Source organism: Westerdykella ornata (genome assembly GCF_010094085.1).
Source record: "Westerdykella ornata strain CBS 379.55 unplaced genomic scaffold EI97scaffold_1, whole genome shotgun sequence".
In the NCBI taxonomy this organism is placed as follows: domain Eukaryota; kingdom Fungi; phylum Ascomycota; class Dothideomycetes; order Pleosporales; family Sporormiaceae; genus Westerdykella; species Westerdykella ornata.
The window spans coordinates 2,703,384-2,729,502 of NW_022986851.1; the positions used below are offsets into that span (position 1 = coordinate 2,703,384).

The window sequence follows — 26,119 nt, forward strand, 5'->3', positions numbered from 1 at the left end:
GGGGATATAGAAATGCAATTCCCAAAAGACGTTTCGAAAAAAAAAGTTCGGCATATCTACCCAACGCCAGAAGATGATGGGAAAAGAAACTTCAACGGTCGGGGCCCAGGGCTTTTGTGTGCAAACTTGAAGGCAGCAACTCCAATAAGCGTCAATATGTACAATCGTAATGCCAGGTTATACCGACGGCATGATTATGTAGGTGGTCGTAAAGAGCTTTTAAAGAACCGTCGATCAGGTCACCGAGGAGGACTCCTAGGAGGGCTACGAGGAAGTGGAGGTGTATCCTGATCGAAATCCGGGGGTTCTTCGCGGGTGACTGTGGGCCTTCGGAACACGTTGCGGAGCTTGCTCATCGTTTGGCGGCCATGCTGTCCTTCCGCCGGTTCTGCGGAGGGCGAAGCACCGACACTGTGCCTACTGTGTCGGCTCTCCATTCTGCTAAGCATGGCCGCAGACGTGAAGTCGTTGCTAGCCTCAAAGCTGGCTCTGACGCGATCCATGGAGAATCGTGCCCGGTCGAATGACGGACGTGGTCGATCGCCTAACGACATACGCTGAGCTGGTGGCAGGCCTTCAAAGGAGCGACGGAACGTGTAATCCGTACTGTTACTTCCGTTCTGGCTCCTGTGGTTGTGTGTTCCGGCTGTCGGCGCAACAGATGGAGGGTAAATCGGTCTCATATCGTCATCTCCTGGCTGGATATCGGCTCCTTTGTACTTAACGTCCGAGGAGCTCATAGACTCCACCTTCTCAGGGGGTGGTGGGATGTACGATTCCACATGGTCGAGATAATCGTACTTGCCCTGTTTGACTTGCTCCCGGATGATGTCGACATCGCGAGGCATGTAGATCTTCTGAAAAGACTTTGCCAAAAACCGCGGAAGTAAACATATAACAACCGCAACCAGAAGGACAGCCCAGAACGGCAGGGATCCGTACACCTCGGCAGCGGCGTTGTAAAACTGGTAACTGGCAATGCTCGCCGTATAGACGCCTGTCCAGAACCAGATAAACAGGGTGCTGATGACCACGATGAGCACCATTAGCCAATCCCAACGGTATGTGTTGAACAAGACATAGATGTTGGCGGCGCAAACCGCGATGGTGGCAATGAATATACCCATTCTCTTCAATTCATCGATTCCGAGACCGTTGGCAATATTGAAGGTCGCGGGTGCGAATAGCTGGTACACCATGTAGAATGCTATAGCGGATTGATATACACCGTCGACCATGTATGCCCTGCTAATGTTAGAGATGATCCAAATCATCCAGCGAGCTCGAAACTTACCAGAACTTCAACTGCGTCCACTCCTTTCGCTCGATACCGCGACGGTAGAGCTGAGGCACAGCCAGAGAGACCTTATCGCTGACGTCCTGATCCAGAACTCCCATGAGAATGACCGGCAGCGAGGTAAATGCAAGATTGAAGAAGACAATGTAGCTGTAATCGAAGATGTACTGGCTGTCGAAGTTGGTGTATATCTGATACCAGAATAGTGAAAAAGTCCAGACGATGTTCTGCACGATGTGAGCAACCGGTCCAGAGATCCATCTGACAATTGAGGCGTACCTTGTAGAAGAAGTTGGCAATGGTTTCCGCAAGCCTCCTATAAGACCAGCGCCCATGAACCAGAACTAGGCGTGTAAGAAACCGGAACTGGCCAATGGCGTAATCCGAAGCCATCACCGCAGCACGGCCCTCAACGCCGGCAATGCCCACACCAACATGAGCTTCCTGAATCATGGCAACATCATTTGCACCATCGCCAATGGAAAGTGTGAGACAATCGAGCCCTGTCTTCACCAAATTGACAACCGCTGCTTTCTGAGATGGGCTGACGCGGCAGCAGAGGACTGATCGACATTGCTTGCACAGGAGAAGGAATTTCCGCTTGATAGCATCCTCCAGCACGACCTTGAGGGAGTCTCCGTCAATAATGATGGCATGGGTTGGGGCAGGAGGCTCGTGGTTGTGTTGTGCAGCAGCGAGCTCCTCTTCCGATCCGGTCATCCCGAAAATAGCCAGCTTTTCGTCGAGCATCGCTTCCGCAGCGGCCACGTCGCCGTCCTTAGCTGTCAAGATGATCAAATCCATGTCGTTATCAAGGAGATTGCATGAGAAGCCAATGTTGATAGCGGTTTCGACCTTGTCTCCGGTCAGCACCCACAACTTGATGCCAGCTTTACCAAGGAGAGAAATGGCGTCGGGGACACCATCCTGAAGCCTGTCCTCGATGGCCGTTCCTCCAAGAAGCCATAATTCGTTTTCGATATAATCCGAAACCTCCTCCAACTTCTCCTCGCGGCCACTGACAGCATTTACGGCCTCATCGTACGCTTGGCTCCACTCTTGATATTCGCTTTCGGAAAGTTCCCTTTGTGCGATGCAAAGAGTCCGTAAGCCTTCTCGAGCAAACATCTCTAGGTGCTCAGCAGTAGTGGTACGGAGCTCCCTCTGTTCATTTGCAATCAATCTCGAATAGATCATGCTGTCCGCTCCCTTGCAGAACAACATGATCTTCCCGTCAGGCATTCTGATGATAGCGCTCATACGCTTCCGGGACGAATTGAACTCCAGGGTGTTAAGGACTTGGTATCGACGTTCCTCGCCCAGGACATTGAGGACAAGTTTATCGTCCTCACGACCAATCAAAGTGAAGCCGACGTCGCGAGCCGTGGCCACAAGAGCAGCTTCGTCGGGTGACTGCGCCTTGAACTCGATCCGAGGGGGATCCCCTGGCGTCTTTTCTGTAATCACCGTGTGGCAGAGCGCCAATGCTAGCATGAACCGCTCATTGGCGCTCTTCTGCTCAGGTCCAGAGTCTCCAATGAGGTCGGCGATGTAATCAGGAGCGACAAAGGTGAGGTCCTCGTCTCGTAGGTAAGGATTGTCGTGCATCTTTCTGATGCTCTCCAACATTCTCTCACGGTCACGCGCAATCTGTTCGCGTGCACGGCGACCTTCTTTCTCAACATCAATGCCTGCGCGGCGTTGCATACCTGCCTGGGCCTCTGTGTAGGCTTCGCCATAGGGCACCCCGTTGACAGTACACTTCTTGAATTCCATGACGTTTTGCGTTAGAGTCCCCGTCTTGTCGGAGAAGATGTATTCGATTTGACCAACATCATCGGATATATTCCAAGATTTGGGTGTGCACGGATAGTCAATCGGCTCGTAATACATCTCCACATCACTGTAGATGAAAAAGGCCTGCAGGGTCCGGATGATCTCCAGTGTGATGTATAGCGAGACTGGTACCAAATTTTGGAACAGGATGACAGCAGCCCAGAAGCCGATTATGCCATCTACGGCCGCGCTGCCGTTTCCATAAGACCCGAACTCGAAATAAGCATGCGATGTATCGTCCTTTGCCCAGAAGACGCCAAGGACAATGCCGGAGACAAGACACATGCCGAAGAGGACAATGAAATTGTAGATGACGTTCCAGTTGAGTTGCTTGCTGATCTTGGCTCGCTTGCTTGGTGTGATGCCCGAGTTGATCATGATCTTGGTCTCGTCTCCGGTAAACATGACGACGCCCAATACCCACTCAGTGTTCCGGAGCTGGTTGCCACGAAGCAGCATGTTGTTGATTGATATGGGCTCGGCTCTTTCGGTAGGAGGCGCATCAGGATCCCTCCTGCTGTACTGTTTCCAGCGGATGGTACCGACGTAGGAATAGAGATTGGAATGGGGCCCTTCACTATCGACCATGAACTCGGCCTTTTCACAGTGGCGAGCGTGCTTGACTTCACGAGTGCAGTGCAGAGCGTTCCGGACCTTGAGATTGGTCTCTCCGTCCAGATTCTTGGTCTCGACATAACATGCACCATCGTCAGAGGAGGTGGAAAGCACAATGATGTCTGCCGGCACTTCCTCGTCGTTGTACAAGCGCACAAAATCGCCTACTTGGACGTTCTTCCAAGCATCTTTCTTGAAACGGGCCTTTCCAGGCGTTTGTTTATATGGGTTTATCACGCTTCCATAGTCCTTTGCCGGAACGGGCCCAGCTCCCGCGCGATCGCCTTCTTTGACATGCGTGGAACCTCCCACGTTAAGCGCATCGGTCGGTGGAGTCTGGCCGGGTAAGGGAGACGGTACGGGTGTCATCAGGATGCCCTCTCCGTCGTGGTTCGCATGATCGGTGCCGAAGTACGAAGACTGTCTGGAGAGTACCGAAGCACGGTGCGTGTCAATGGAAGGCCTCGATTCCTCCTCGATACGCTCCTTGAAGTCTTTGCCCTTGGCCTTCCTTTGCCTCATCAGCCGCCAGATCGTCACGATCGCCCTGGAGACGGCCTTCTTGAATCTCCGCCACCAGGACACAGAATCCTCGGCAGTGTTTACATTATTGAAGTCCACCAGCCTGTGCACGGGAGCGTTGTTGAGTTCATTGTCGAGCACCGTTCTTCTCCAATCTTCAAGTGCATCTTTAAACGCAGTGACTGACAGAATGACGATGAGAGGGGCGGCATTCAGGGCCGGGTTCGAGGCACCGAATATGGGGAAGATCTAGAGATGGGTGTCAGCTGGTTGATCGATAGTGGTGCAATGGAATGGAATTGAACGTACACCAAGAATAATGATGAACAAAAAGTACATGTTTGCAACGTTATGGAACTGGAAGTACAAGTTCTTGGGTATGAAGCTCAAGGGCGTGTACTTGGCCGTCCGTATCTTGTTGCGCGCATACTGTGCCTTTGGCGTGTTGTCGGTCGGATCGCGTTCGCTATCAGGAAGCGGCACGTTGAAATAGACACGGCGACCGGTGTCAGCCGTGTCGCTCTCCACTTCAGAGTTTGTGCCATCGACAGTCTCTTTTCCCAGAGAGTCTCTCTTCCGTTCGCCGGACCCGATCCGCCTGTGCAAGCGCTCAGCTAATGAATGACGCTTGATGTCTGCTTTGGTGCCTGTTGCGCGGTGTGTCGCCCATCGTATCCGCTTGACGGGGTTGGTCACCTCACTTCCCTCCCGATCGGGTTCGATAGCCATTGTCGTAGCTGACGCGGAGCGGGCGGAAAGGGTGCGGCGCTGCTAGGCTGATGGTGCTGGCCGTGGCCGGCCGCGAGGACCCCTTTACGCCGCAGCGAGTGCCAATATGCCTGCGCGAGAAGGTGGTTGGGAAGGAGGAAGGAATTGGGAAGTCGCAGTGGTAGAGGAGTAGGGGCGTCGAGGGGGTGAGAGCCGTGTGGACGTGGTATTTTCGGGTAATGCGGATATTATCAAGTCCGAGATGACGGATGCGAGATGGGAGCGAGCGAGCGACGTCTGCTCGTGGATATGAGGGTGCAGGTGGAAAGGACGACACTTGAGGTCGATGAGGGCGAATGGATGAGAGGGTGTAAAGCACGACGTCGAGCAGGAGTGGAGGCCAGGTGAAGGGCCTGAGGCCGTTAGGAAGAGGCGCAAGAGCGGCGGCGGTTCGCTTTCTCTTCGGACGAGTTTGGGGGTGCAGGCCCAGCACGGAGGTCCGAACAAGGGCTGCTTACGCAGCAGGGCAGCACGTTGCTCGGCCGGCGATGGAAAAACACAACCGTCAACGGCAACGGAGATGGGGGCCAATCTCCGCAAAAAGTTGATGCTCGTTCGCCAATCTCGCGCAGTTGGGGAGACGGAGGGGCAAACTGCCTGGAGCGGTGGGTTTGGTTGGCGTTTGCGAGCCGTTTAAAGGTGCGTGAATCCAAAGGGCGGGCGGGCACGGGATGGATGTTATGGTGATGAAGGTGGCCTTTGATGACTATGATTCCTATTATGAATACGCAGCTTCACTATACACGCGCTTATTAAACACCACCAACTTCGCCCCTGCATCCGGGGCCCGCTCTGGCTGTCGGATCTGGATCTTCAGATGCTGAGCCTCCCGACCGCAGCTTCAGATGCCGAATCGCATATACTGTGTAAAAGGTGCACGAAGCCCTCTACAAGCCGCTGAAGCAATCAGCAGCTCCGCCTCAAGACGCAATCAATACAGTAAGTACCATGCGCCCGCTGCTGACGAGGCGCAACAACGCCCCAGGCTGCTTCGAGTGGGCAAAGTAATGCAGACGATTACCCGTCCATCGTGAGCAAATCTCGCATTCATGCTCGCATCCAATGTACAGCGTATTCAGGTACTGTGTGGTACTGGTGCAAAGCAGAGTTGTCAGAAGTCGACTCCGCTCAGCTGCACACGTATACCGTGAGGGGCGAGGCAGTCCCTGATTCCCAATTCCCACGCTTGAGAGTTAGACAAGCAATTGCATGCATCTTTCCTTGCTGGTATTTCTTTTCTACTCTTCTTCGTACGGAACACATCCCGGAAAGGCTCGCCGCATACCATATCCCCTCAACCCGCCGATGACGTTCAGACGATTTTAGGGGAGGCAAGACGGAACGGGAACGGACGATCCGGCGACCGCTCGACGCCAAGGGCCCACCACGTGAACTCGCGTACTGTGGTGAGGCGTCCTAGCGTGAAGGCGCGACTCGCCGGACAAGCATTGCTGTGATCCCACCTCGTTGTTTTGCCCAGTGCACTCCCACGGCTCAGTTCAGCGCCGAGTAAAAATGCCCGACGTCAGGGATATTAGATCTTTCTTCAAGCCTGCTGAGAGGCCATCAGAGAGGCTGACCCCGCCTCGAGGTACAGCCATTCGCGTCCCCTAGTTATCTGTCACAGTGTTAACACAACAGATACAGCCACAACACCAACTACGGTCAGAGTATGGCCGTCCCCGCGGCTACCAACACGTCAACGCGATGCCCCCTCTGGCTCGGGAACCGCTACCGCCACCGCGAATCCCATACCCCCGAACCGACCTCCAACCAATTCCCAGTCCTCCGCCAATTCCACAGCGAGCAAGAAGGCACTCTTGAACGGAAACATTGTCATTTTGAACTCGGACTCAGACTCCGAACCCGATCTGTTCGAAGAACTTGACTTCGGTCTCAGCAAACCTCCGCCGCAAAAGGTTACATTGAACAGCCATGGGAATCCCGAGCATCGGCATGGCGCGTATTCTACGCCATCGGTTCTGCTCAAGAAAGACGACGAGTTGAAAAAGCCACCAAAACCTACACAAACTTCAGTATCGACGCTGAACCGCCTAGTGAAGGAAGCTCAGAAAAGCGCAGAGGAAGAGCAGAGGATGAAGAGCCTGTGGGCGGACCTGGAGAAACCCGTGGAATCGACAATTGAGGAGCAGCTAGCCATTGATGAGGATGTTTTGGCAGGCATAGTGCACGACGATGACGACGGCGACGACAAAGCGAAAAGACTCTACCTTGCAATGCAGAGGACGAATGCGCTCGACACCGACTGCGTATTCCACCTTTTCGGGGATTCAAAGAGAGAAGCTACGCGCTCGATGAAGTTTCCGGCACATGCATTATCCAGCTGTGGATGGACTGCGTGCTTGGAAGGTGTGCGCTCTCAAACCCTCGATTACAGACATAGTGACTGACTCCCTTAGATCCTCTACAACGAGATCAAGCGTTCCTATCTGGCTTTGCTCAGCAGGTATTCCAGTACCAGACGCTTCCACCTGAACTGGCGGCATGGATGGTCGATCAGAGTGGGTGGATGGTGTCTACGCATGACGTACTCTCTACTGACTTGGACAGTCTGTGCTGGCTCAATACACAGTCTCTCTGTTGTATATATGCAGCTTCTTGAGGTAACAAATACCCTTGGAAACATCAATCGAAAGAACTCATACTAACGCGCATACAGTCGCATCCAGAGCACCTGAAGACTTATCTCAGCAAGGCCCAACTAGAGAAGATCTTTTCCGGACTAGGCGCTTCCATCGAGAAGCACGAACAGGATATCCGCCCTATTTTCGAATTACCACACAGTGAGTCTGATGCGACCACGGTCCCCTAGCCGCTAACAGCATCAGGTTCCAAGAGGTCTCTGCCGTCGCACCTCAAAAGTGTGCTTGAGCTAGTACGATGCGCAGCCAAGTGGTATGTTCCGTCGTCTCTAACAAGCTGGATGGGTATCTAAACATTCCTATTCAGCCTTTCCCCTGAGCCTAGAAAATACGCCTTATCAATCCTCCTTCTCATGTCCATGGACGCCAGCGTCATCTCCGATGCATCCACCCTCCTCCTACTTCAAGACACGCTCGAATCTCTCATCCGTCACATCCCCGACCGCGATCCCATGGTAGGTCTCCGCTGCCACTCCCTCTTCTTTACTACAGTTCTCTAACAGCGCAGCTCACAAACCTAACCACCGCCCTCGTCCGGCGCCTCACCCATCCTATCCTCCAAAACACGCTCATCACGCACCTCCCCACCAAATCCCCGCTATCAGCAACCTTCCGCCGGCATCTCGCTCTCTCCTTCCTCCTCGGTCCAGCCACACCGATCCCCGCCTCCCTATCCGAAACCGATTTCTCGCACCTTATCCACACGTACCTATCCACCGACCCCGCCCTCAAAATCACCCGCCACACAGACTACGCCTCGCTCGCCGCCACCATTTCCCTCCTCGACGTAGCCATCGGAACCGGTCCCTTGCCCGTCCCTTGCCAACCTCCTGCTCCGCCTCAGCGGGACTCCAACTCAATACCATCCTCGACCTCGGCGGCTACTTGGCGCTTCAAGGGCCCCAGCCGCTCCGTGCTGACGGCCGAGGAGATATCCTTCAACAAGGTCATTGATGGCCTCGTCCAAAGCATCAAACTGCTCGGCAACGGCATTGTCGAAGCGGGGGCGATCAGCGATCTGAGTCGGTTGGAGGCCAAGGATGGGTTGGAGCGGTTGGTGCGTAGACTGGAGAGCGCGGTGAGGATTGGGGGCAGGAGGAAGAGGGCGGTTTTTGAGGTGGATGAGGAGGACTGGGTGGGGGAGGGGGAGGGGGAGATGGAGAAGAAGAGGAGGGTGGTTGAGAGGTGGTTTGGAGGTCGGATGAAAGATGGAGGAGGGGGAGATGGATGTGGAGGAGGGGAAGGGTGAGGGCCAGGGGCGAGAAGTGTGGGAAGATGTTCATATCTAGGACATTAGGATAATGTGATGCGAAAAGTCGACATGTCTTCGTTTTGAAATCGAGTGTGATTTCATCATGCACCTCAAATGGTATAGATGACCCGCACCCTCCCGAGGTCCACATGCATACTGTAAGCGGTATAGCTCTGGATAGAGGATAGTCTACCCAATCCGGCCAGCACGTCCAGAAACGGAATAAAGCAATACACCATCATCATCATCATCATGATCGAAACATGAAGACATTGCATCCCATGGTCCATTAGTTTAAGAATACAACATCTCCAAAGAGAATTCCCATATGCACTCGCACCACCCCACCAAGGCGAACGACGAACCGCCTTCATGCAACCAAAGCGAGCGAGAGACCAAGAGTACCAAGTATATCATAGATAAGGAGCATCTGCACTAATAGTAAAACCACACACGCACAGAGAGACGGAGAGGGACAAAGAGCATCGGCGCATCGCACACAGACCCCAACCAAAACATTGTCAATACACCCATGGACTCCGGGGCAAAAAGAGGCACTCCGACCGCCCTTCGCACACGCCACATGACTGAAGCCGCCAGCCTTTGTCGATCCCTACCTATCGTTCATATCGCCCTTCCAGTTCCCCAGCGTTTTCCACCCGCGTCGTCATTACATTCGCCATTAGGAGGGGGGTATCCATAACCGGTTTGACACGCGGCCCGCCGTTCGCACAGCCCAAAGGCCCTTTTGATCATCCTCTTTCTTTTCGGGAAACTTCTAACTCAACTTCTGATCCGGGGGATACTGGTGTCCGGGATGGCGGGGCATCTGCGCCTGCGGGGGCATGCCCGGATATTGGCCCGTCTGCTGCGATTGCTGCTGAAGATAGGACTGGTAGTGCAGGGCGGCTTCGGGGGTCATGTATGCGGGTGGCATGCCTCCATTGCTGGGCATGCCGCGCGGCTGGCCAGGAGGGACTTGGGGGTGCGCGTCCTCTGGAGACTCGACGGGTTGGTCGCCCTCGACGCCATTCGCATCTCCCGATGCAGGCTCGGGCGCGTTCAGGCAGGCCTGCAGCACGTGTTAGGACAGGAAGAAGACAGGCGGGGACGGTGCCGTGGTGTGTAGTGTGCATACCTGAATGAGGTTCTTGCCCTCGGCCTTGGTCACAAGCGGCTGCAGCTTGGGCGTGGTGAAGGTGTAGACAAGACCGGTTTCGGAGACGACGAGCAGCAACACCTGGGTGCCGGTGAGGACGGATAGTTCGTAGGCCTGTGTGTCAAGCGAGTTAGCGAGGAAGACGGAGCGAGGGTCGTGTTTCTGTTTCTTGTTTCGCATGCATGGACGGGGGGGATGGATGGATAACAGTCGCGCAGCTAAAGACTGGGATGGGATGGCAATGCATGACGACGGCGAGGCGGTGCGAAGCGAAGCGAAGCGATACGACGGGCCTAACGCGTGCGACATGTTGCGGGAAGAGAAGTTACATACCTTCTTCATGATGCCGGCTTTGCGCTTGGAGAAGGTGATGTGCCGACGCGACTTGTCCTGGATAAACTTGATCTCAATCTTCCTTCGCTCGCGGCCAGGCTTGTCGTCATCGTCGTCATCGTCGTCGCCGGCGCGAGGACGCTTGACGCCGCGGTTGGCATCGCCGCCGACGAGCTGGGGATTGTTGTTGTTGGGGTCGTCGTGGACCGAGGGCGACGCGTTCTGGTCGTGTTCGGTGATCTCAGATGCCATGGTGGGAGCTGCGCAGGCGTCAGTGGTTACTGGATCTGGATGGGGGAACCTTGGGGAATTATTGGGGAGGGCTAACTGGTTGTGGTCGGAAGTGGTTATGTGTGTGGGGATTTCCTGTTTGGTGGAAGTGGACGGGCAGCCGTTATGGCAGCGCGCGGGTTACAGGCGGCGGGCAGGTTTGCGGGCAGGTCTGAGAATGGGAGCGGTTAGACCCAAAAGAATCGGGGGTGGATGAAAGAGGAAAAGCAGGCGCGCTTGGAATGAAAAGAGTCAAGTCTTAAGAGAGGCGGGGGGCGACCGGGGGGGAGAGGCTTGGCTGGCTGGCTGGTGGGTGACGGGTGGAGGTGGGTGGGTGCGCCTGCCTGCCAGGTGACGGCCGGACAAGGGTTGGGCAGGTGCGACCCACGGCGACCCCGGCCATATTGTCCGCCAGGTTGTTGTGGAATGCAAGGTGCAAGGACTGCTGGGCGCCGCCAAGAATAAAAAGATGAAGGATGGCTCATAGGGAGAGAGAGGGAGAAAGTACAAGTAAGAGTGAAGGAGAAGGAGAGAAGGAGAAGAGAAGAGGGAAACATGTACATACCTGGAGCGCGTTGTTGAAAGCGTTTGCGCGATCCGTTTGGGGATAGCGTGTGGGATGGTGCGAGAAGGGAAGTTGCACCAATAATAAGGGCGGAACGGATTCGGAGGGGCGGGGAGCGGAGATGGGGAGGGAAGGGAGGAAATGCGGTGAAAGGGGTCAGGCCGTCCTTGGCCGACAGGAGGAAAACCGACAGAAGAGGAGAGGAAGGAAATGGGAAGGAAGCTCGGAAGAGGCAATCAGCTGTGTCACAATCTCGTTGGGGAAAAGCGACAGAGGGATTGGGAAAGGGGTGGGCGGGCGGACACTGGTATTATTTGATCTTGGTTTAGGGGGAAAGGGTCTCCTGTTTCTTGTCATCACGACCTCGGGGCCAACTCCTGCCCAGGTGGTCACCATCAAAGCCTTCGCAGCGCCCGCGCGGGTTGCGGCTTGTGACAAGGGCGGGCTAGTGACGATTGAAGCAAAGTTGCAAGACGGTTGGCTGCGTGTTGGGTGAGGATATGTGAGCGTGCACAACCCCCTGGCACGGTGCTGAATCGCTGTTTCGAGGGGGCCTTCAACACCGTGCATCGATGTAACTGCCACAGTACCGAGTACACTTCTTCAACCTGAAAACCTTCCGTAATCAATAGCTGGATACCTCGATTCACCTCACTGTGAGGCTGACTACTTCTGCGAGAGCTCTTCATATTGCCTCTTTGAGCATCACCAACACCCACACGCCTTCCCTCGTCGGCACTAGCCTCGGTATAGCGCACGAGCCGTTTGAGTGGAGACGCCCATGGTGCCCAGCATTTTTGGCTGACTGAGCAGCAGTCGGCTCGAGGATTGTTCGCCGCTAGCGCCTTACCGCCTTCTGCACTGGGCTTAGCGGCGGGTTTTTGGAGATCGCGCCACCAACTGCACCAACTGCACCAACTGCCAGCTCACCGCATACCGGACCATTACTAATCATAATCTTCACCCTTCGAAAAAGATGCGCCACCTCGAGTCCCCTCAACACCAAAGGCCAGTATCGCGAATAGCCTCAACCGGTTAGCCCTCACCTTCCAATTCACATCACACAGTGTGCACCTTCGCACTGCGACGGTTGGACTTTGAACCTGCAACCGTCCCTACAATGAATGAGTAACGAGTACTCCGTACCCAAGCGCCCACTCCTCGTACCACCCCCATCCCGCCCCTGTGATTGGCCCACCACCGCCCTCCTACACTCATGAGGCACCGCGCGTTTCGCACCTCCCACTGCGGCGCTGCCTCCCTCATAATGCTGGAGCACCCCCTCCGATGCCCCTGTCCTGTGCATCTCCCGCTCCTGTGTGCTGCAGTGATTTGCCGTCCTTGACCATTTCCTTCTCGTTTTCCTTTCCGTTTCTTCGTTTCTCTTCTCTCTTCTTTTCTTGCTGCAAGCAGTGCTTGACGAGCGAGGCGTTCTGCGAGAGTACGCTGGACGGCTCTCCGTTTTCTAGTCTTCTAATCCCATTCCAACATTCGCTTTCTTGTCAATCATTCATTCATTTCCATTAGAGCCCTAGAGGCCGTCCCAATCCCATTTTCGACAGAACCAACTCCCTGGCAAGCCGTCCACCGATCTCAGCACCAAACGCCCAACATGCCGACCAAACTCATGATGATCTTCGTCGCCTTCGACATCATCTTCGCCGCCTGCGGAGGCCTGCTCATGGGCTTCTCCCTCGTCTCCGAGCAGACGATGCGCGGAGACCCGACGCTGGACAACGTTGCCCGCAACCTGCTCCTCGACCAGTGTCCCCTCACAGGTACGCCACCTTCGCCTTCGCACACCAACATCCGTCGGGCAATTATGCCAGAGGGGAATGTAACCGTGTCACTGCGGGGGGAACACAAGTGGCGCACTCCGTGTCACCCATCTGCACTTTTCTGGTGTCACTACGCTAACACCATCTACTCTCCACAGCCGGCGTCGTCAACGCCATCTTCATCTTCGTCACCTTCCTCCTCTCCCTGCCCGCCCTCTTCCTCCCCACCAACCGCGGCTGGCTGCGCGCCCAGGGCTGGCTCGTCGTCTTCTGCGCCGTCTTCACCCTCGGCCTCGGCCTCTCGGTCTGGGTCAGCACCTTGCAGACCCGCAGGCAGCTGGGCGTCATGTGGGGCCAGCAGACGCCGCTGATCCAGAGCTTGCTGCAGCAGAAGGTGCGTATATCTCTCTCTCTCTCCCTCTCGCCCTCCCTACCCCTGAAGACTGATTCGAAATCCTTTCAGTTCAACTGCTGCGGCTACCACAACTCGACCTCGCCGCCCTTCATCCAGGACACGACCTGCACCAACTCGCTCGTCGCCGCCCAAAAGGCCGGCTGCATCGGCGACTTCAGCAAGTTCGCCAACGGCTACCTCGACCTCATCTTCACTGCTGCGTTTGGCATGGTCGGCGTCGATGCCATCCTGGTCCTGTGCGTCGCCATGGTCATCCAGTACCGGAATGAGCAGGAGCGGTATAGGCATATTGATGAGAAGGTCGGGACGGGCGCGTTTTAGGCAGGCTTTGAGGGAGGGAAGTGAAAGTGATGGATGGAAAAGGGGATGGGGAGGTGGACGTATAATAGGAAAGGGGAAGGATGAATTAAGGAGCGGTAGAACTTATGTTCAGCGGGAATTGGACTCTTTGCCTTCGCTTGATATCGACTTCTCTTCTGAACATCTCGGTTGTTGTTGAGTTCTGCGTGTAAGGTCTATCACAGTTGGTACAAACAGTGTCATTTTATGTATGTATGTACTTGGCTCTGTGACGAGATGGCGAGATGACGGATACCTTGCGTGTTCCTACCCGGCTTGTATGAGTCTTCATTCTGCAAGGTGCTAGCTCCCTGGAGTGGGAACAGGCTTACTAGGTTATTGGAACTAGATAAAGGGACCTGCACTATCTTTTAGCTTAGCTATTATACATAATAGTCTGTCTATATGTTTCTATTAGTGCTACTATGTTGCAGATTCCCAAAATAGCTCTAACCCTACCTACCCGTAAATCATGGTTAAATGCAGAGACACATCCTACATAGATGTCACTCGTACCGACTAGGAGCATGGCGCAACCAACCTGCGCAGGACAAAACACTCCAAGTTAATCCACACATGCAGTATATACCTAACACTACCAAACCTCAATATGTGAAAACCCCTTTGTCTTCGATATAATATATATTCTTCACTCATTCCTACATAGGCCCTACTCTATCGCACAACAACACACCTGACCATACACAACAACCACCTCCGCCTTTACAACCCCCCTGCTCAAGCCCGACTTTATGGCTTCCTCTTGCCAGATGTATGGCAGGATATAGATAGATATCGGGAGATGGATAACTAATAGATAGATGATACACACCAACCCACCACCAATCGTACAACAGTCGTCCACAATAAATCCAGCACCGCCATAGCAGTATGGATATCAAAAATCTCGCCCAGAATTATATATACATCGTAAAGGTAAATAGCAGGATCGGAGTAAACCCAGTTTCGCCGTCCGGGCGGGAAGCTGATAGATGATAGAGGCCGTTGATACATGTCGATATGGCTGTCCATATATATAAAGATAAACCCGGCGTAAATCAGAGGGTATCTCGACCGCCGTTCCTCGGAGTTGCCAAACGCCGTAGACCTCTGAATAAAGAAGATCGATAAGAGTCCGGATGTAATACGTGGTAAAAGTAAGCGCTCGTCCTCGCTGGGCGGACCTCCGCGATGTAGACGAATATTTCCAAGGATCCAAGAAGCGGTATGGCGTATATGTGAGTTCTTCGGCATATCCGACAAGCCGCCTGTAACTCGCCTTGTCTAATATGTGTCCTATATGTGAAGGTGATGTCGAATAGTGTCCTCGAGATATTGTCGACATCTGTGATCGGTCCATCCGTAAACCTGTCCGGAAATACCGTTGTACATAACCGTGATAAATGTCGAAACCCCTATCCGTCCTCCGCCCCGTCCCAAAAAATCCCATAAAAAGCATCCGTAAATCTCTCAAAATGTCCAAACACAAAACCCAAAAGCAAAACGAAACGTCGACTTCCCATCCTCCTCTTCCTCGTTCCTACCTCGCTGACGCACTCCTCCTCAATCCCATCCGTATCTGACCCGCTCTCCCCTTCTTCTCAAGCTTCGGCGAATACGAGCCCCCAAGCTTCAGTTCCTCCTCCGCATGCCCATGCCCATGCCCGCCCTCGAATCGATGATGCTCAATCTCTTCACCCGTGAGCCCACCACCCACAACCCCACCATGTTCGTGCTCATAATGGGCATGCCCCTCCCATCTCCCGCGCTGCTCCCACCCTCTGAAGTAATCATGCTGAGGCTCTTTTTCCTTTTCCAGTTCCCTAGACTCCACACCCTTCCTCCCCCGTTCTTCCTCCGCAAACTCACTGCTCTCCCAGTCAAACCCCTCAAACCCACACCCACACCCGCAACCAACCACACACTCCCCCTCCTCGAACCCCTCCTCGACGCTCCAATGCAAATAACACCCTTCATCGCCTCCCCCCTCCATGCACTCAAAATGCGCCACATGTCCGCACCCGGGACAGAGGAAGAAGCGTCCTCCGACGCGCATCCAGCAGATGGAACACATGTATACCACAAGCTTTTCCTTGTCGTTTTGGTCCCTTTCTCTTGCGTTGAAGGAGGAAGGCTGTCTCATGGACATTCCTCTACTAAAGGCTGACCGCAACCCTGGCCGCAACACCTTCTGACTTGGCGCCGTCGTCGACCTGGGTGTATTCACTGCACCGCTAGTGCTATGGTGATCGCCGCCCGCATCAGTAGCGCCGTCGTCGAGCATGGGATGTGTAAGGTTCGGAGTAGGGATGCTGAGACGCAGGTATTGTTCTGAGGAGATGAAGACGTCGGGTGGAGGGGCGATGAGGTCGCTGGATAAGCCTCCCGGAGGCTCAAAAGACGCACCACCGGGTTGGAACTCGGTGGCTTCGGGATTGAAGGAGAAGTGTTTAGGGGATGACACTGGACTCCGTCTGTACTGCGGTGTCATCGAAACCGGGGGTGCGAGGGCAGACGACGCGCGGGACAATGCAGGAGGAAGAGGCGTTTCAGCTCCGTTGTGGCCTGGAAGACCTAGATGTAACGATCCGGCTTTGGACGTTCCGCGAGAGCTGTCAGATGGGAAGTAGGACGTCAAGCCGTTGAATTTCAGTATCTCTGCACGTTGCCTCACAAGGCCCCAGCTCGTGAGCAACTCGGCATATTGAGCTCTCCAGGCCTGATATAGCCACTCTTTGCTCATGTCGAGAAGCGGAGCGCTGACGCATCCTTCGTCATCGAATTGATCTTGGTTCTTGAGTGTCACGCGGATCGTTTTACCATCGTCGCCCGCACCACCGGAGGTGATTGGTGCCGTATACTCGGAGATGGTGTCATAAGGGCCAGATTCTTCGTAATCGGAGTCGGAATCGGAGTAGTAGTCGATGTTGATGCGGTCTGCCTGGCCAAAGCTGGCCCGTTTGCTGCTCTTGGCACGAGTGGCGATGCTCCGCTCAGTGCTCTCCTCCACATCTCCGTTGTTGTTGTAGAACGTCGTCGTACCCCACGTGACTCCACTGGTAGGGGCGGACGTTGATAGGTCGCCCTCAGTGCGGTTCTTGACCGGAGGGGATGAGGACAAGACATTGGCAAAGGGGCGGGAGAGCGTAGCGATGGCACTTGCAAAGTTGGCTGTGGAGGACTTCTTTAGATGCGAGGGTTGCTCGGGAGAGGTAGAGAAGGGGGTATGTGTGGCCGTGGACCGCGTCGTAGGTGCTCGCGAGAGGTTCGGGGGTGTAGTTCCGGTCGAATATGGAGTCACAGGTTCGGAGGGTACAGTGTCACTGCCCCAAGGGCCATTGGACGAACCATGAGATCCGAAGGTGTCTAGCGCTTTATGGAGGCGGTTCCATCCGGAGTCATTCACCGGCATGGCAAGGCGTGAGTGGGCGGGCGTGGGCGGAATGGAGATGGTAGGCTTGAACAGGCTCCAGGCAGCGTCAGCCGAGGAGAAGTAGTCTAGAGAAAAGGCTGGAGCTTCCATAGACATGGGAAGGTTAGAGTGCTTCGTCGTGGCCATGGCGCTGGAGACGCCTTCGCGGGCGGCAGGTTCTGAGAATATACAGGAGAGCATGGCCAGCATCTGGATGTCAGCAAGCCTCTCAAAGTGGTCAAAGAGGGCGGGAATGAGCCAGGTTACGATGGCATGGTGTCCCCACTTGACCCTCGCCTTCAGCCTTGGATTCTTGACGGTGTCTGCCTCGTCGAACTGGAGGTCCAAACCACTGTCCTTACGCTTGATCCTTACGAGTGCCCGACGGGCAAGCACCAATACCTGCTCCCGCCTATGCTGCTGTGGTAAGATCTCCAGAGGGACTTGATTATTCAGAATTAAACCGCACAATTCCCACACATCGCCCAAATCCTCATATCCCGCGCTCCTAGCTACCTGCGCGTTATGCGAACAAACCTGCGGCCCATCGCCAAAGATCCAATACCCTTGCGCAAGTTTGCGCTTGCTTGGTACAAAATCCTCCGCCACCGACGCCAGAATTGTCACCACAGACTTGTCATTCGCGGCTCTAGCCCCGATGGATGACGGATGAGAAGTTTTGGACTGGAAACGCATTATCGAGTTCTGCCACAGCGTGGGTGGATTGAACCGAGAGAGAGGTGCATGATCCTCCTCCGATTGCGAAGACGAAGACGCCGTTGACGCCCACTCCCAAGACGCCTCCGATGAAGTTGGAGATTCCGAGCCATATCCACGGGGTATATGCAATCGGCCAAAAGACTCAAATATACCCTCCCTGCTCAGTCCCTGGCCCTCCATCCGAGGAAGGCGGATCAGAGAGGCCAAGGGTGAGAGATAGGAGGTAGTGGAATGAATCCGTGCTATGGTTAGTGCTCCGGTTGTTGAAAACCGGGTAGAAGTCTGTATGGGGCGGGGTACATTAGCATTCGTCAAGGAGGAGCTCAGAAATTCATTTTGATGTTCGTTACCAATGCCCTCATCATCTTCATCCTCCTCACTGGAGCTCTCTTCCTCCTCTACCTCCTCGGCTGCTGGCATGACGCTGGGTTCGTCTGAGATCACCAGGCTGTCCTCTAATCCACGCTCTCCTAGGCCATAGCAGATGATTGCCTCCAGCGCTTCCTTGCCGTGCATCGCACGATGGTGGGCAATCTCATTCATGTCTGCTTTCAACCTATCGAGAACGGCTTCCTCAATGTTAGCAGTGGTCTTGAGAAACTCGATCTCCAAAGGCTGGTTCTCCGGCGGTTCGTCGGCTTCCAGATTGTCGGCTTCGGCTGCATTGTAGCGAGGATAGTGCCTTGGGAACCTGACTCTCAATCGCAGAAAAGCCAGCTTACGTTCGGCCTTGCGCTCGGCTGAGTGGTCAAGCTCACCCCACGGCCCTTGGAATGCTAGAGTGATGTATCTCTTCTGCAAATCACCTTGGCGAGGTTCAAAGGCATTGGGGTACTTTTCTGAGACGAGTTTCACTTCGGTACGGTAGTCCAATACGCCTCGAGTTGGCTCATCGATCTTCACGTTGTGCATCCAAGTGATGTCGTTCTTGACACGGGCGTTATGGTAACTCCGGATCGTTCCGGGGGACATGGTCTCTCGAGGTGTCTGGGAGGTGCTGGTGATGGTGCCCGTTTGCTGAAGCCTTGACTGGGTTAGGAGACTTTTCGGCGCCTGAGAGGCAGCATGCATAACAGAGGGTCTTGCACGTGTCTTCGAAGGAGTCTTAGGCGGCTCATCGCGATAGGTGACATACTTCGCCCCCTTGCGCGTGGTGCTGGGTAATTCTTTGGCAGGGGCCCCTCTGGTGAAGCCGACTGTCTCTTGGAGAAGATCGTCTGTAATATTGTAAAGGTGAAGGTGACTGTCCCTTCCCCAAGAGATAAGCTGAAATTCACGGTTATCAACGCCGTCGTCGTCAACGGCGCCGCGCGAACGCCACAGGAACTCCAGCACTTGGGAGCCTTCTTCATGGTGCTCGAAGCTGTGAACCGGCACAGTGATGCCAGCGTTGCGCTGGACGTCGGCCGAGCGGTGCGTGTATAGGTTGAGAGCGGCGCTGCCACGGGCGGCCATTACCAGGATGCCATTGGGAAAGGGCGTATGGCGAGCGCGTTTGACAGGAAAGTGACAGCGGATGACGCCGCTTGGGACAGTGATCCTCTCCTCTAGACCAACATTGTCCCACAGCTTGACGGTCTTGTCGAGGGAGCATGTGACAATCTTGTTCGCGTTGGCACGATTCCAGTCAATACCGTAGATTTTGGTGGTGTGTGCCTCAATGAGGGTGAGAGGCTTGGTATCCTTACGAACGTCGTAGACGCGAAGGGATTTGTCGTAGGAGCAGGCAATCAGATGCTCGTTCTGACGGTTCCACTTGACCTGAGTGGCGCCTCCCTCATGGATGGCGGCATACCAATTGTGTTTGAGCCTCCCGGCGGGGGTGCGCGGCGCCCTCAAGTCCCAGGTGTAGAGATAGCTATCTACACCGCAGGTTGCCAGCAGGTCCGGGTTGTGTGCGGAGAAATTGATGTCAGTGATGGCGCGCTCGTGTGCATGCAGGTCAAATTCCACGGGGGGCTTGTTGGGCAGAGCGACCATGTCGAGATTGAAGACGATGGCTCGCTGATTGGCGGTGCTAGCAATGCGGCCTGGACGGGAGGCAAAAGGGCTCCATTGCACATCGGCCACGTCGAAGCTGGACCTGTAGATGACATGGCGAGGTGGTGAGTATGGGTTGTCCAGGTCGACAATGTAGAGGCCGCTCTTGCCGGCCAGGACGACATCTCGGCCGCTGGGAGAGACCGAAGCTGCACCAATGCTGGAATCATCGACCTTGATACTCACATCCTTGTGAAAGGTTGTTGAGTTCAAGGCAGAGTCAGCAACCGCTGCTCCAGAGTAATCCGGGGTCGTCATCGGGGCTATTGCCCGTAGCAGTCAGTGCCTTGTAGCAGCCTTAAGCTTGTAACATCCGGAGAAGCTGCAGGAGAAGCAGCAGCTAGAGCAGTTGGCAACAGCCCGTATGGGGTTGCCGTTGTTGGCGGTCCCTGCCCCTCGTTGTTCTTGTCGCCGCTGTCGAGGGTCTTCTTCGTGTGGTGTGTGGTGATGGGTGTTGATGTTTGATGTGGTTGGGGTGTGGGCCTTTGCCTGCAAGTCGGCGGGACATGGAGTGAGAGAACAGTACGGCGGACTATATTTGGATTTAGTGCCAAAACTCAGATCACCACGCAACACGAAGCCCTGCGTACTTGTATGCGTACTCGTACTGCTACTTACACTGCGTATATATACTACGTACATGCAGCGTTTATATACTGCGTACTTGTACTGCGTACTTAAGCTAGATATATTAGATACTTCTACTGCGTGCCTGCGCTGCGTACTTGTACTGCGTACTTAGATATAGTATATACTTCTACTGCGTACCTGCGCTACGTACTCGCGCTGTATACTTATACTACGTACTTATACTATATACTTGTACTGCGTACTTGTACTGCGTAACTTTTAGTAAGTATACTACGTAGAAGCAGTACGCAGTATAGAACGCAGTATAAGTATACAGTATAAGTAAGTAGGATAAGTACGCAGGATAAGTACGCAGTACAACTACGCAGGATAAGTACGCAGTGCAAGCATGCAGTATATAAACGCTGCATGCTGCATGTTTGTAGTATATATCTACAGAAGTACTCAGAGCAAGTACGCAGAGCAAGTACGCAGTATATAAACGCAGTATAGGTACGCGGTGCAAGTACGCATCTAAGTACGCAGTACGCAGGGCTTCGTGTTGCGTGGTAATCTGAGTTTTGGCACTAAATCAAAATATAGTCCACCGTAGAACAGCCACTGGAATGCACGCCAGCTGAGCAGCCAGGGGCGGGGCCAGGACCAGGGAAGCAGCCACCCCCACATCGTCCATGTCAGTCCCCACGCCTCTCGTTGCTGACATAGCCCTGGAATGCTCGACGAGAAGCCTTCGATCCAACAAAGCAGACCTTTTCGTTTCCAGGCGACGGGAACGCAAATCCAAAGCACCTTCCCACCATGGCGCTGCCCAAGCGAATCATCAAGGAGACGGAACGCCTGATGGCTGAACCGTATGTCTTCTCGCCTGACTGAACTGCCTCCTCTTCTTCGCCCAACGCCCCCATCACACTTGGGAATCATCAACGCTGACCAGGTCCGCAAATCCAGAGTCAAGGGCATCAGCGCCGTGCCGCACGAAGACAACCTCCGCTACTTCGATGTCACCATTGACGGCCCGGGCCAGTCTCCCTACGAAGGTAAGTTGATCCTCTGGAGCCTGCAGCTGTCGGCTTGCTAACAGCCTGGTGCCCTCAGGTGGAGTCTTCAAGCTGGAGCTCTTCCTCCCCGACGACTACCCCATGACGCCCCCCAAGATCCGCTTCCTCACCAAGATTTACCACCCCAACATCGACAGGCTGGGCCGTATCTGCTTGGACGTCCTCAAGAGTACGCACACTTATCGCCATTGGTGCGCCTGTCTTGGCTAACATGGTCAGGCAACTGGTCTCCGGCCCTCCAGATCAGGACCATCCTTCTCTCCATCCAAGCTCTCCTGGGCGCCCCGAATCCCGACGATCCTCTCGCCAATGACGTGGCTCAGAAGTGGAAGGAGGATGAGAAGGGCGCCATCGAGACAGCTCGCCAATGGACCGAGCAATATGCGAAGCCGTAGAAGTCTCTCTTCTCACATCGGAAGCGGTGCTTTCGGCTCGTGTTCCAGGTACTAACCGCATAGGATAGTCATCTTTGGCATTTTGGCATGGCGTTACGAGGCTACGTGATGCATGAAACTGGTAGACAAGGCGTTGCGAGCGGGATCCATTTCGGAAGGAAGGTAATCTCTGCCAAGTGGAGCACAACCTTCATTGCCGCGCTGCCCTGGGTGTAGTCGGGCTTTAGGATATCTTGTGCGAGCTGAGCTTTAGGAAGAGCAATGGACCATTTTGTTTGACATCGGCTTTGTCCAGTTCATCTTAGCCCAGGTACTAACTTCCGATGCTCACGTGCGTCACAGCAGGCCCGCATGTGCAGAGGGAACGGAAAGGAACAAGCAGGCAGGTACCCTCCAAGTCGGAGAAAGCTAGGGCATGCGTCGCTAACATTGGCAGTGGAAATTGTCGCCGGTGCGCAGTCCCCCGTTCGATCGTTCGATGCAGTTCTGTAGGGTAAATCCGTCTGTTCGAATGATCCCTTGGTATGCCGCATGCGCTGCCAGCTATGAACGATTACCGCCCTGGACCAAGCTGAAATCCACTTCCATGATAAAAGCAGACCCTGGTCCAAGGTGGGAGCCTCACGGCTTGCCTTAACCCTTCGTATGGGTGCTTCCCATAGAGACCGGCCATCCCAAAGGCCATATCGAGGGATCATGTCGGCTTGATTGCAGAAACACCAACCTGCAGCGCCCTTTCACAGTTATTGAAAGAGATAGCCTTGGCAATTGTAACGTAAGCTCAAGGGGCCGACTGGGCATCCAATTGGACATGCCCTCGAACGGACGATAGCAATGGAATGGGCCCTCCAGAACACCCACCAGCAGGTTGTGGGAGTGCAGGAATCCAGTTCGTTTTTGTTTTCTGTCAAAGGTGTATGAAAGAGGAAGGAAAACCAGGTTAACGCTTGATTGTGGCACAGCCAATTGCCAATTCCTGCGGCCAGTCGAGGATTATTTCGATCACGTTGGGGGGCAAGCTTGCGCGTTCTGCCACGGTTCCCCTTTAACAGAGTCCTCGCTTCGCACACTACGCCCGGCCAAAACATGAGTCTTCCCATGGGCCAATCAGGCATCGCCTGCGGACGAATGAGAGTACTGTCGAACTCCAATGATGCACCCAGCGTTCGGGAGAGTCTAGAGATATTCCTCTCAGGAGGCACCCTCCAGCTCACATATCCTGCACAACCCATAAATATCTCTTTCCCTTTCCTTGGCAGGACTGAATCCGATCTTAGTGTCTCGGCCTCGGTTTCGTTTTTGCTGCAAGCACACCAGCACACCCTGGGCGCTGTCTCTGGAAACAAGTTGCAGCAATATGTCCGCATGTCCGCTCGTCCGATGCTGTTCTGCCTCTCACAGTATTCAAAGCACGGCCAGGCTCACACTATGAAACAAAGCGCCTCTTTGTTCCCTATGGTCGCCTCAGCAATGTCTGCGTACAATGTGACATGCACAATGGATCTGCATATACCTAGAGATCAATTCGGATTCCTCGTCGTCAGTCTCTATGTTGCCGGCGCACACCAAACGACCCCTACGTCGACATTGTACGTCTCTGCGCAGCAACGCAAGAAAGCAACATGATATGCTGCCGAATGATGATCTTCCTCTTCTTGAAATCGTCGAAGCGAAGCTGAGAACGTTCCGAGGATCTGAGACTAGTGGCAGCCAACAAAGTCTTTGGGTGCATCCTATGTCGCCATGATTTCTTCGGACCTAAGGAACCGCATTGTCGCCGGGCCACGCGAGATTCTGAGTCGACCTTGCAATATATACGCCTTTGCATAAGTAGAGATCAAGAAGATCGGGACATGTGAGCGCGTCGTCGTTCACAATCTGGTCGGCCGACCACCATAACAGGCTATTCGGAGTTATGGCGGTTTGTCGGCCATTAGGGCGAAGGCCAACCTTGAAGCCCTGAGGAGTGTCAAGTCCTTAACGAGGCCGTATGAACTCCCGTTGGAATGTTTTTCTTGGTGCCCGGGTCGAGTCGAGGCTCCTTTGGCGGTCGTCGCTGGAGCATAAAGGGGGCAGTACGGTCGGCGCAAACCTTGGTGCTCTTCGAAGTCCTGTTGGATATTGGAGTTCAGCGCTGCGACTCGAACATGCTGATTGCGCCTATGAGCATCCCATCCGCTTCGTCAGCCTCTCCATGCGCCCCGTTATCTTTATCGTTCTCCTGCTCGAATCCAGCTTCGCGATCTGTATCGTTTAGGGGATGATTCTCCAAGCTTGGAGTTTCGTACGACCTCCGAATGCCCATAAGCCGTGAAGCAAGTCCTCGGGAGCGGAATCCACTTTGTGTTGTGAGCGAAAGCAGGGGTCGGGGAGTGGCCTTGTGTGTGTGGGTGACTTCAACACAGCCAGCCTCTCGAGATTCTTGGCGCCCGCTCGCCGTACTTGTTCAACGCTTTGCAAGCCACACCCCCACTTCTCTCACACCCAACCTGATCGCACACGTCTCTCGTCTTGTGGCTTCGACACTTCTCTTGGTTCTCCCTCGTCAACTCGCCTCTCCATGTCGCCGTCAATGAATTCGAATGTCGACCCTGTTGTATCCGGAGGAACTAGGAGGGCGCATGTGTGGGCGAATCCTGAGCCTTCCTGGCCTTTTGCTAGTGTGTCACTACCACCCCAGCATCCATATCATCTCGGCATGGACAGTAGGGCCGCAGGTTATATTCTGATGCTGGCTTCATTGCACGATAGTCCTGCGATGAGCCGGCCTCTTACTAGCTCACCTCCGTGGACCCTCAGCCAGCAATGTACACAACGAACCCAACAGACGACAGCTTACCGCATGCCGGCCCAGACCGAAGTAATGGAATTTGGAGCTCAACCGTCAATTCAACCACGTCCTACCCAAAGCTCCGCCGTTACTCGTACCGACTATTACGTTCCCCAGACTTCACCAAGGCCTTTCTCTCCGACGTTGCCTGAAGTGTTTGAACAGGTGGAAAGAGGCCCTTACGGATCCACGCCAGCTTGCACTCTCCAACCGTCTTTTCCCTGCACTCCACCAAGAGCACCTTCGCCTACCGAGTCTGAGCTCTTCGAGGAGGTGGAAAGAGTCAGACATGAGTCCGCACGACCTCCCACCCGCTATCGGCTCTATTCTAGCATTATAAAAAGGGCTCCTTCCCCAACAATGTCCGAATTCATCGAGCAAGCTGAACAGGCTCGGTACGAGAAGAGGCGCAGAGATTCCGGGTCCAATTGCGGGTGGGATTGAAGATCCTTTGTATCCTGAGTGCTGGAATTAAGCCACACATGTCCTTTTAGCGTTGATGTTAGAAGGTTCAAGGTTCCTTGTGGTACAAGAGGTGGAGGGCGTTGTTACGTCAATGTTAACGTCAATGTTAAGAGGCGCCTGCGGTTCAAGTGGAGGAAGTCCACGACTGTTACATTCTGGAAGATTACACCTGTGTCTTGGGGGGTATTGATGTACTGGATGATTTGGGGTCCTCGCAGTGTGTTGGAAACGGAGTACGAGTTTTCTGGTCAGACACCACCAACAGCGCTTTGGATGGCCTGAGCATATGTATTATCTTTGTACCATCGCGGCCTACTTTTGTTCTTGTTTCTCTCCCAGTCCTGTGCCGCCTTGAATTGGGCTCTTTTTGCCAATCAATGCATAGGTGTTAATAGAAATTGAACAATGTCAGATGATATTTGCGTCTGCATATGCATGATGTGTCGGGCTTCATCTATTGGTCTAAGGATATGCATCTGCGTCCCTGAGCTCGTGGAACCTCTAGATAGAGGGCTGGATGATTTGGACCTGAGTACGTCATTGGGATGTATGAACGCGCATCCTTCGTTGCGGGGCAGATGGGTCGCTGGTTGATGCGTCATGCGAGTATGCGACTACTAAGGGCGGGGTGTCACTTTCACATGAGGCAACATTAGGCAAACGTTAAGGTCGTGTTCTTATCCGAAAAGCCCGGGCAGAAGTATCATGGTGCTGAGCTTGGACGAGATTACGGACTTGGTCAAACTTCAACGCTGCGCAGTCTCGACATGGAGCAAGCCAACATAGTAGGAATTAC

The 26,119-nt window shown here is 54.3% G+C and overlaps 8 protein-coding genes across 8 annotated transcripts; 4 read left to right on the plus strand and 4 right to left on the minus strand.

The window, feature by feature from the left end:
• Window positions 1-239: 239 nt before the first annotated feature.
• Window positions 240-4,999, minus strand: EI97DRAFT_368280 (phospholipid-translocating P-type ATPase; the record flags this gene model as incomplete). Its single annotated transcript, XM_033795128.1, has 4 exons — window positions 240-1,245; window positions 1,295-1,524; window positions 1,577-4,519; window positions 4,580-4,999. 4 exons carry the CDS (start codon window positions 4,997-4,999, stop codon window positions 240-242), a joined length of 4,599 nt encoding a protein of 1,532 aa, XP_033659148.1.
• A 1,554-nt stretch (window positions 5,000-6,553) lies between these two features.
• On the plus strand, window positions 6,554-8,950 carry EI97DRAFT_454779 (uncharacterized protein; the record flags this gene model as incomplete). Its single annotated transcript, XM_033800575.1, has 8 exons — window positions 6,554-6,629; window positions 6,686-7,408; window positions 7,459-7,560; window positions 7,610-7,662; window positions 7,719-7,842; window positions 7,888-7,954; window positions 8,009-8,156; window positions 8,210-8,950. 8 exons carry the CDS (start codon window positions 6,554-6,556, stop codon window positions 8,948-8,950), a joined length of 2,034 nt encoding a protein of 677 aa, XP_033659149.1.
• Window positions 8,951-9,693: 743 nt separating this feature from the next.
• EI97DRAFT_34677 (SRF-TF-domain-containing protein) lies at window positions 9,694-10,886 on the minus strand. Its single transcript, XM_033794793.1, has 4 exons — window positions 10,774-10,886; window positions 10,446-10,705; window positions 10,092-10,226; window positions 9,694-10,025 (listed from the first exon to the last, which is right to left on the minus strand). Exons 2-4 carry the CDS (start codon window positions 10,695-10,697, stop codon window positions 9,732-9,734), a joined length of 681 nt encoding a protein of 226 aa, XP_033659150.1. The 5' UTR covers window positions 10,698-10,705; window positions 10,774-10,886; the 3' UTR covers window positions 9,694-9,731.
• A 2,006-nt stretch (window positions 10,887-12,892) lies between these two features.
• EI97DRAFT_366751 (tetraspanin) lies at window positions 12,893-13,794 on the plus strand (the record flags this gene model as incomplete). The annotated part of the gene is made up of 3 exons (XM_033795048.1): window positions 12,893-13,058; window positions 13,217-13,452; window positions 13,522-13,794. The coding sequence occupies 3 exons, from the start codon at window positions 12,893-12,895 to the stop codon at window positions 13,792-13,794; spliced, it is 675 nt and encodes a 224-aa protein (XP_033659151.1).
• A 1,558-nt stretch (window positions 13,795-15,352) lies between these two features.
• Window positions 15,353-20,626, minus strand: EI97DRAFT_447532 (uncharacterized protein; the record flags this gene model as incomplete). The annotated part of the gene is made up of 4 exons (XM_033800098.1): window positions 15,353-15,593; window positions 15,678-18,973; window positions 19,019-20,158; window positions 20,603-20,626. 4 exons carry the CDS (start codon window positions 20,624-20,626, stop codon window positions 15,353-15,355), a joined length of 4,701 nt encoding a protein of 1,566 aa, XP_033659152.1.
• Window positions 20,627-21,373: 747 nt separating this feature from the next.
• EI97DRAFT_366884 (ubiquitin-conjugating enzyme E2 N) lies at window positions 21,374-22,028 on the plus strand (the record flags this gene model as incomplete). The annotated part of the gene is made up of 4 exons (XM_033795054.1): window positions 21,374-21,426; window positions 21,524-21,612; window positions 21,671-21,802; window positions 21,853-22,028. 4 exons carry the CDS (start codon window positions 21,374-21,376, stop codon window positions 22,026-22,028), a joined length of 450 nt encoding a protein of 149 aa, XP_033659153.1.
• A 620-nt stretch (window positions 22,029-22,648) lies between these two features.
• EI97DRAFT_473270 (uncharacterized protein) lies at window positions 22,649-23,654 on the minus strand. The gene has a single exon (XM_033801877.1). The coding sequence runs from the start codon at window positions 23,393-23,395 to the stop codon at window positions 22,772-22,774; it is 624 nt and encodes a 207-aa protein (XP_033659154.1). The 5' UTR covers window positions 23,396-23,654; the 3' UTR covers window positions 22,649-22,771.
• A 782-nt stretch (window positions 23,655-24,436) lies between these two features.
• EI97DRAFT_34797 (uncharacterized protein) lies at window positions 24,437-25,770 on the plus strand. The gene has a single exon (XM_033794809.1). It carries the CDS (start codon window positions 24,589-24,591, stop codon window positions 25,300-25,302), a length of 714 nt encoding a protein of 237 aa, XP_033659155.1. The 5' UTR covers window positions 24,437-24,588; the 3' UTR covers window positions 25,303-25,770.
• The last annotated feature ends 349 nt before the right edge of the window (window positions 25,771-26,119 follow it).

What these genes read in the sequence shown, in the direction of transcription:
- EI97DRAFT_34677 (XM_033794793.1), bottom strand. Translation starts at nt 10,697, where the DNA reads ATGGCATCTGAGATCACCGAACACGACCAGAACGCGTCGCCCTCGGTC. An exon ending in AAGCCGGCATCATGAAGAAG is followed by an intron (nt 10,227 to 10,445) that starts GTATGTAACTTC and finishes CTTGACACACAG; the next exon opens with GCCTACGAACTATCCGTCCT. An exon ending in AGGGCAAGAACCTCATTCAG is followed by an intron (nt 10,026 to 10,091) that starts GTATGCACACTA and finishes CACGTGCTGCAG; the next exon opens with GCCTGCCTGAACGCGCCCGA.
- EI97DRAFT_473270 (XM_033801877.1), bottom strand. Translation starts at nt 23,395, where the DNA reads ATGCGGACATATTGCTGCAACTTGTTTCCAGAGACAGCGCCCAGGGTG.
- EI97DRAFT_34797 (XM_033794809.1), top strand. Translation starts at nt 24,589, where the DNA reads ATGTCGCCGTCAATGAATTCGAATGTCGACCCTGTTGTATCCGGAGGA.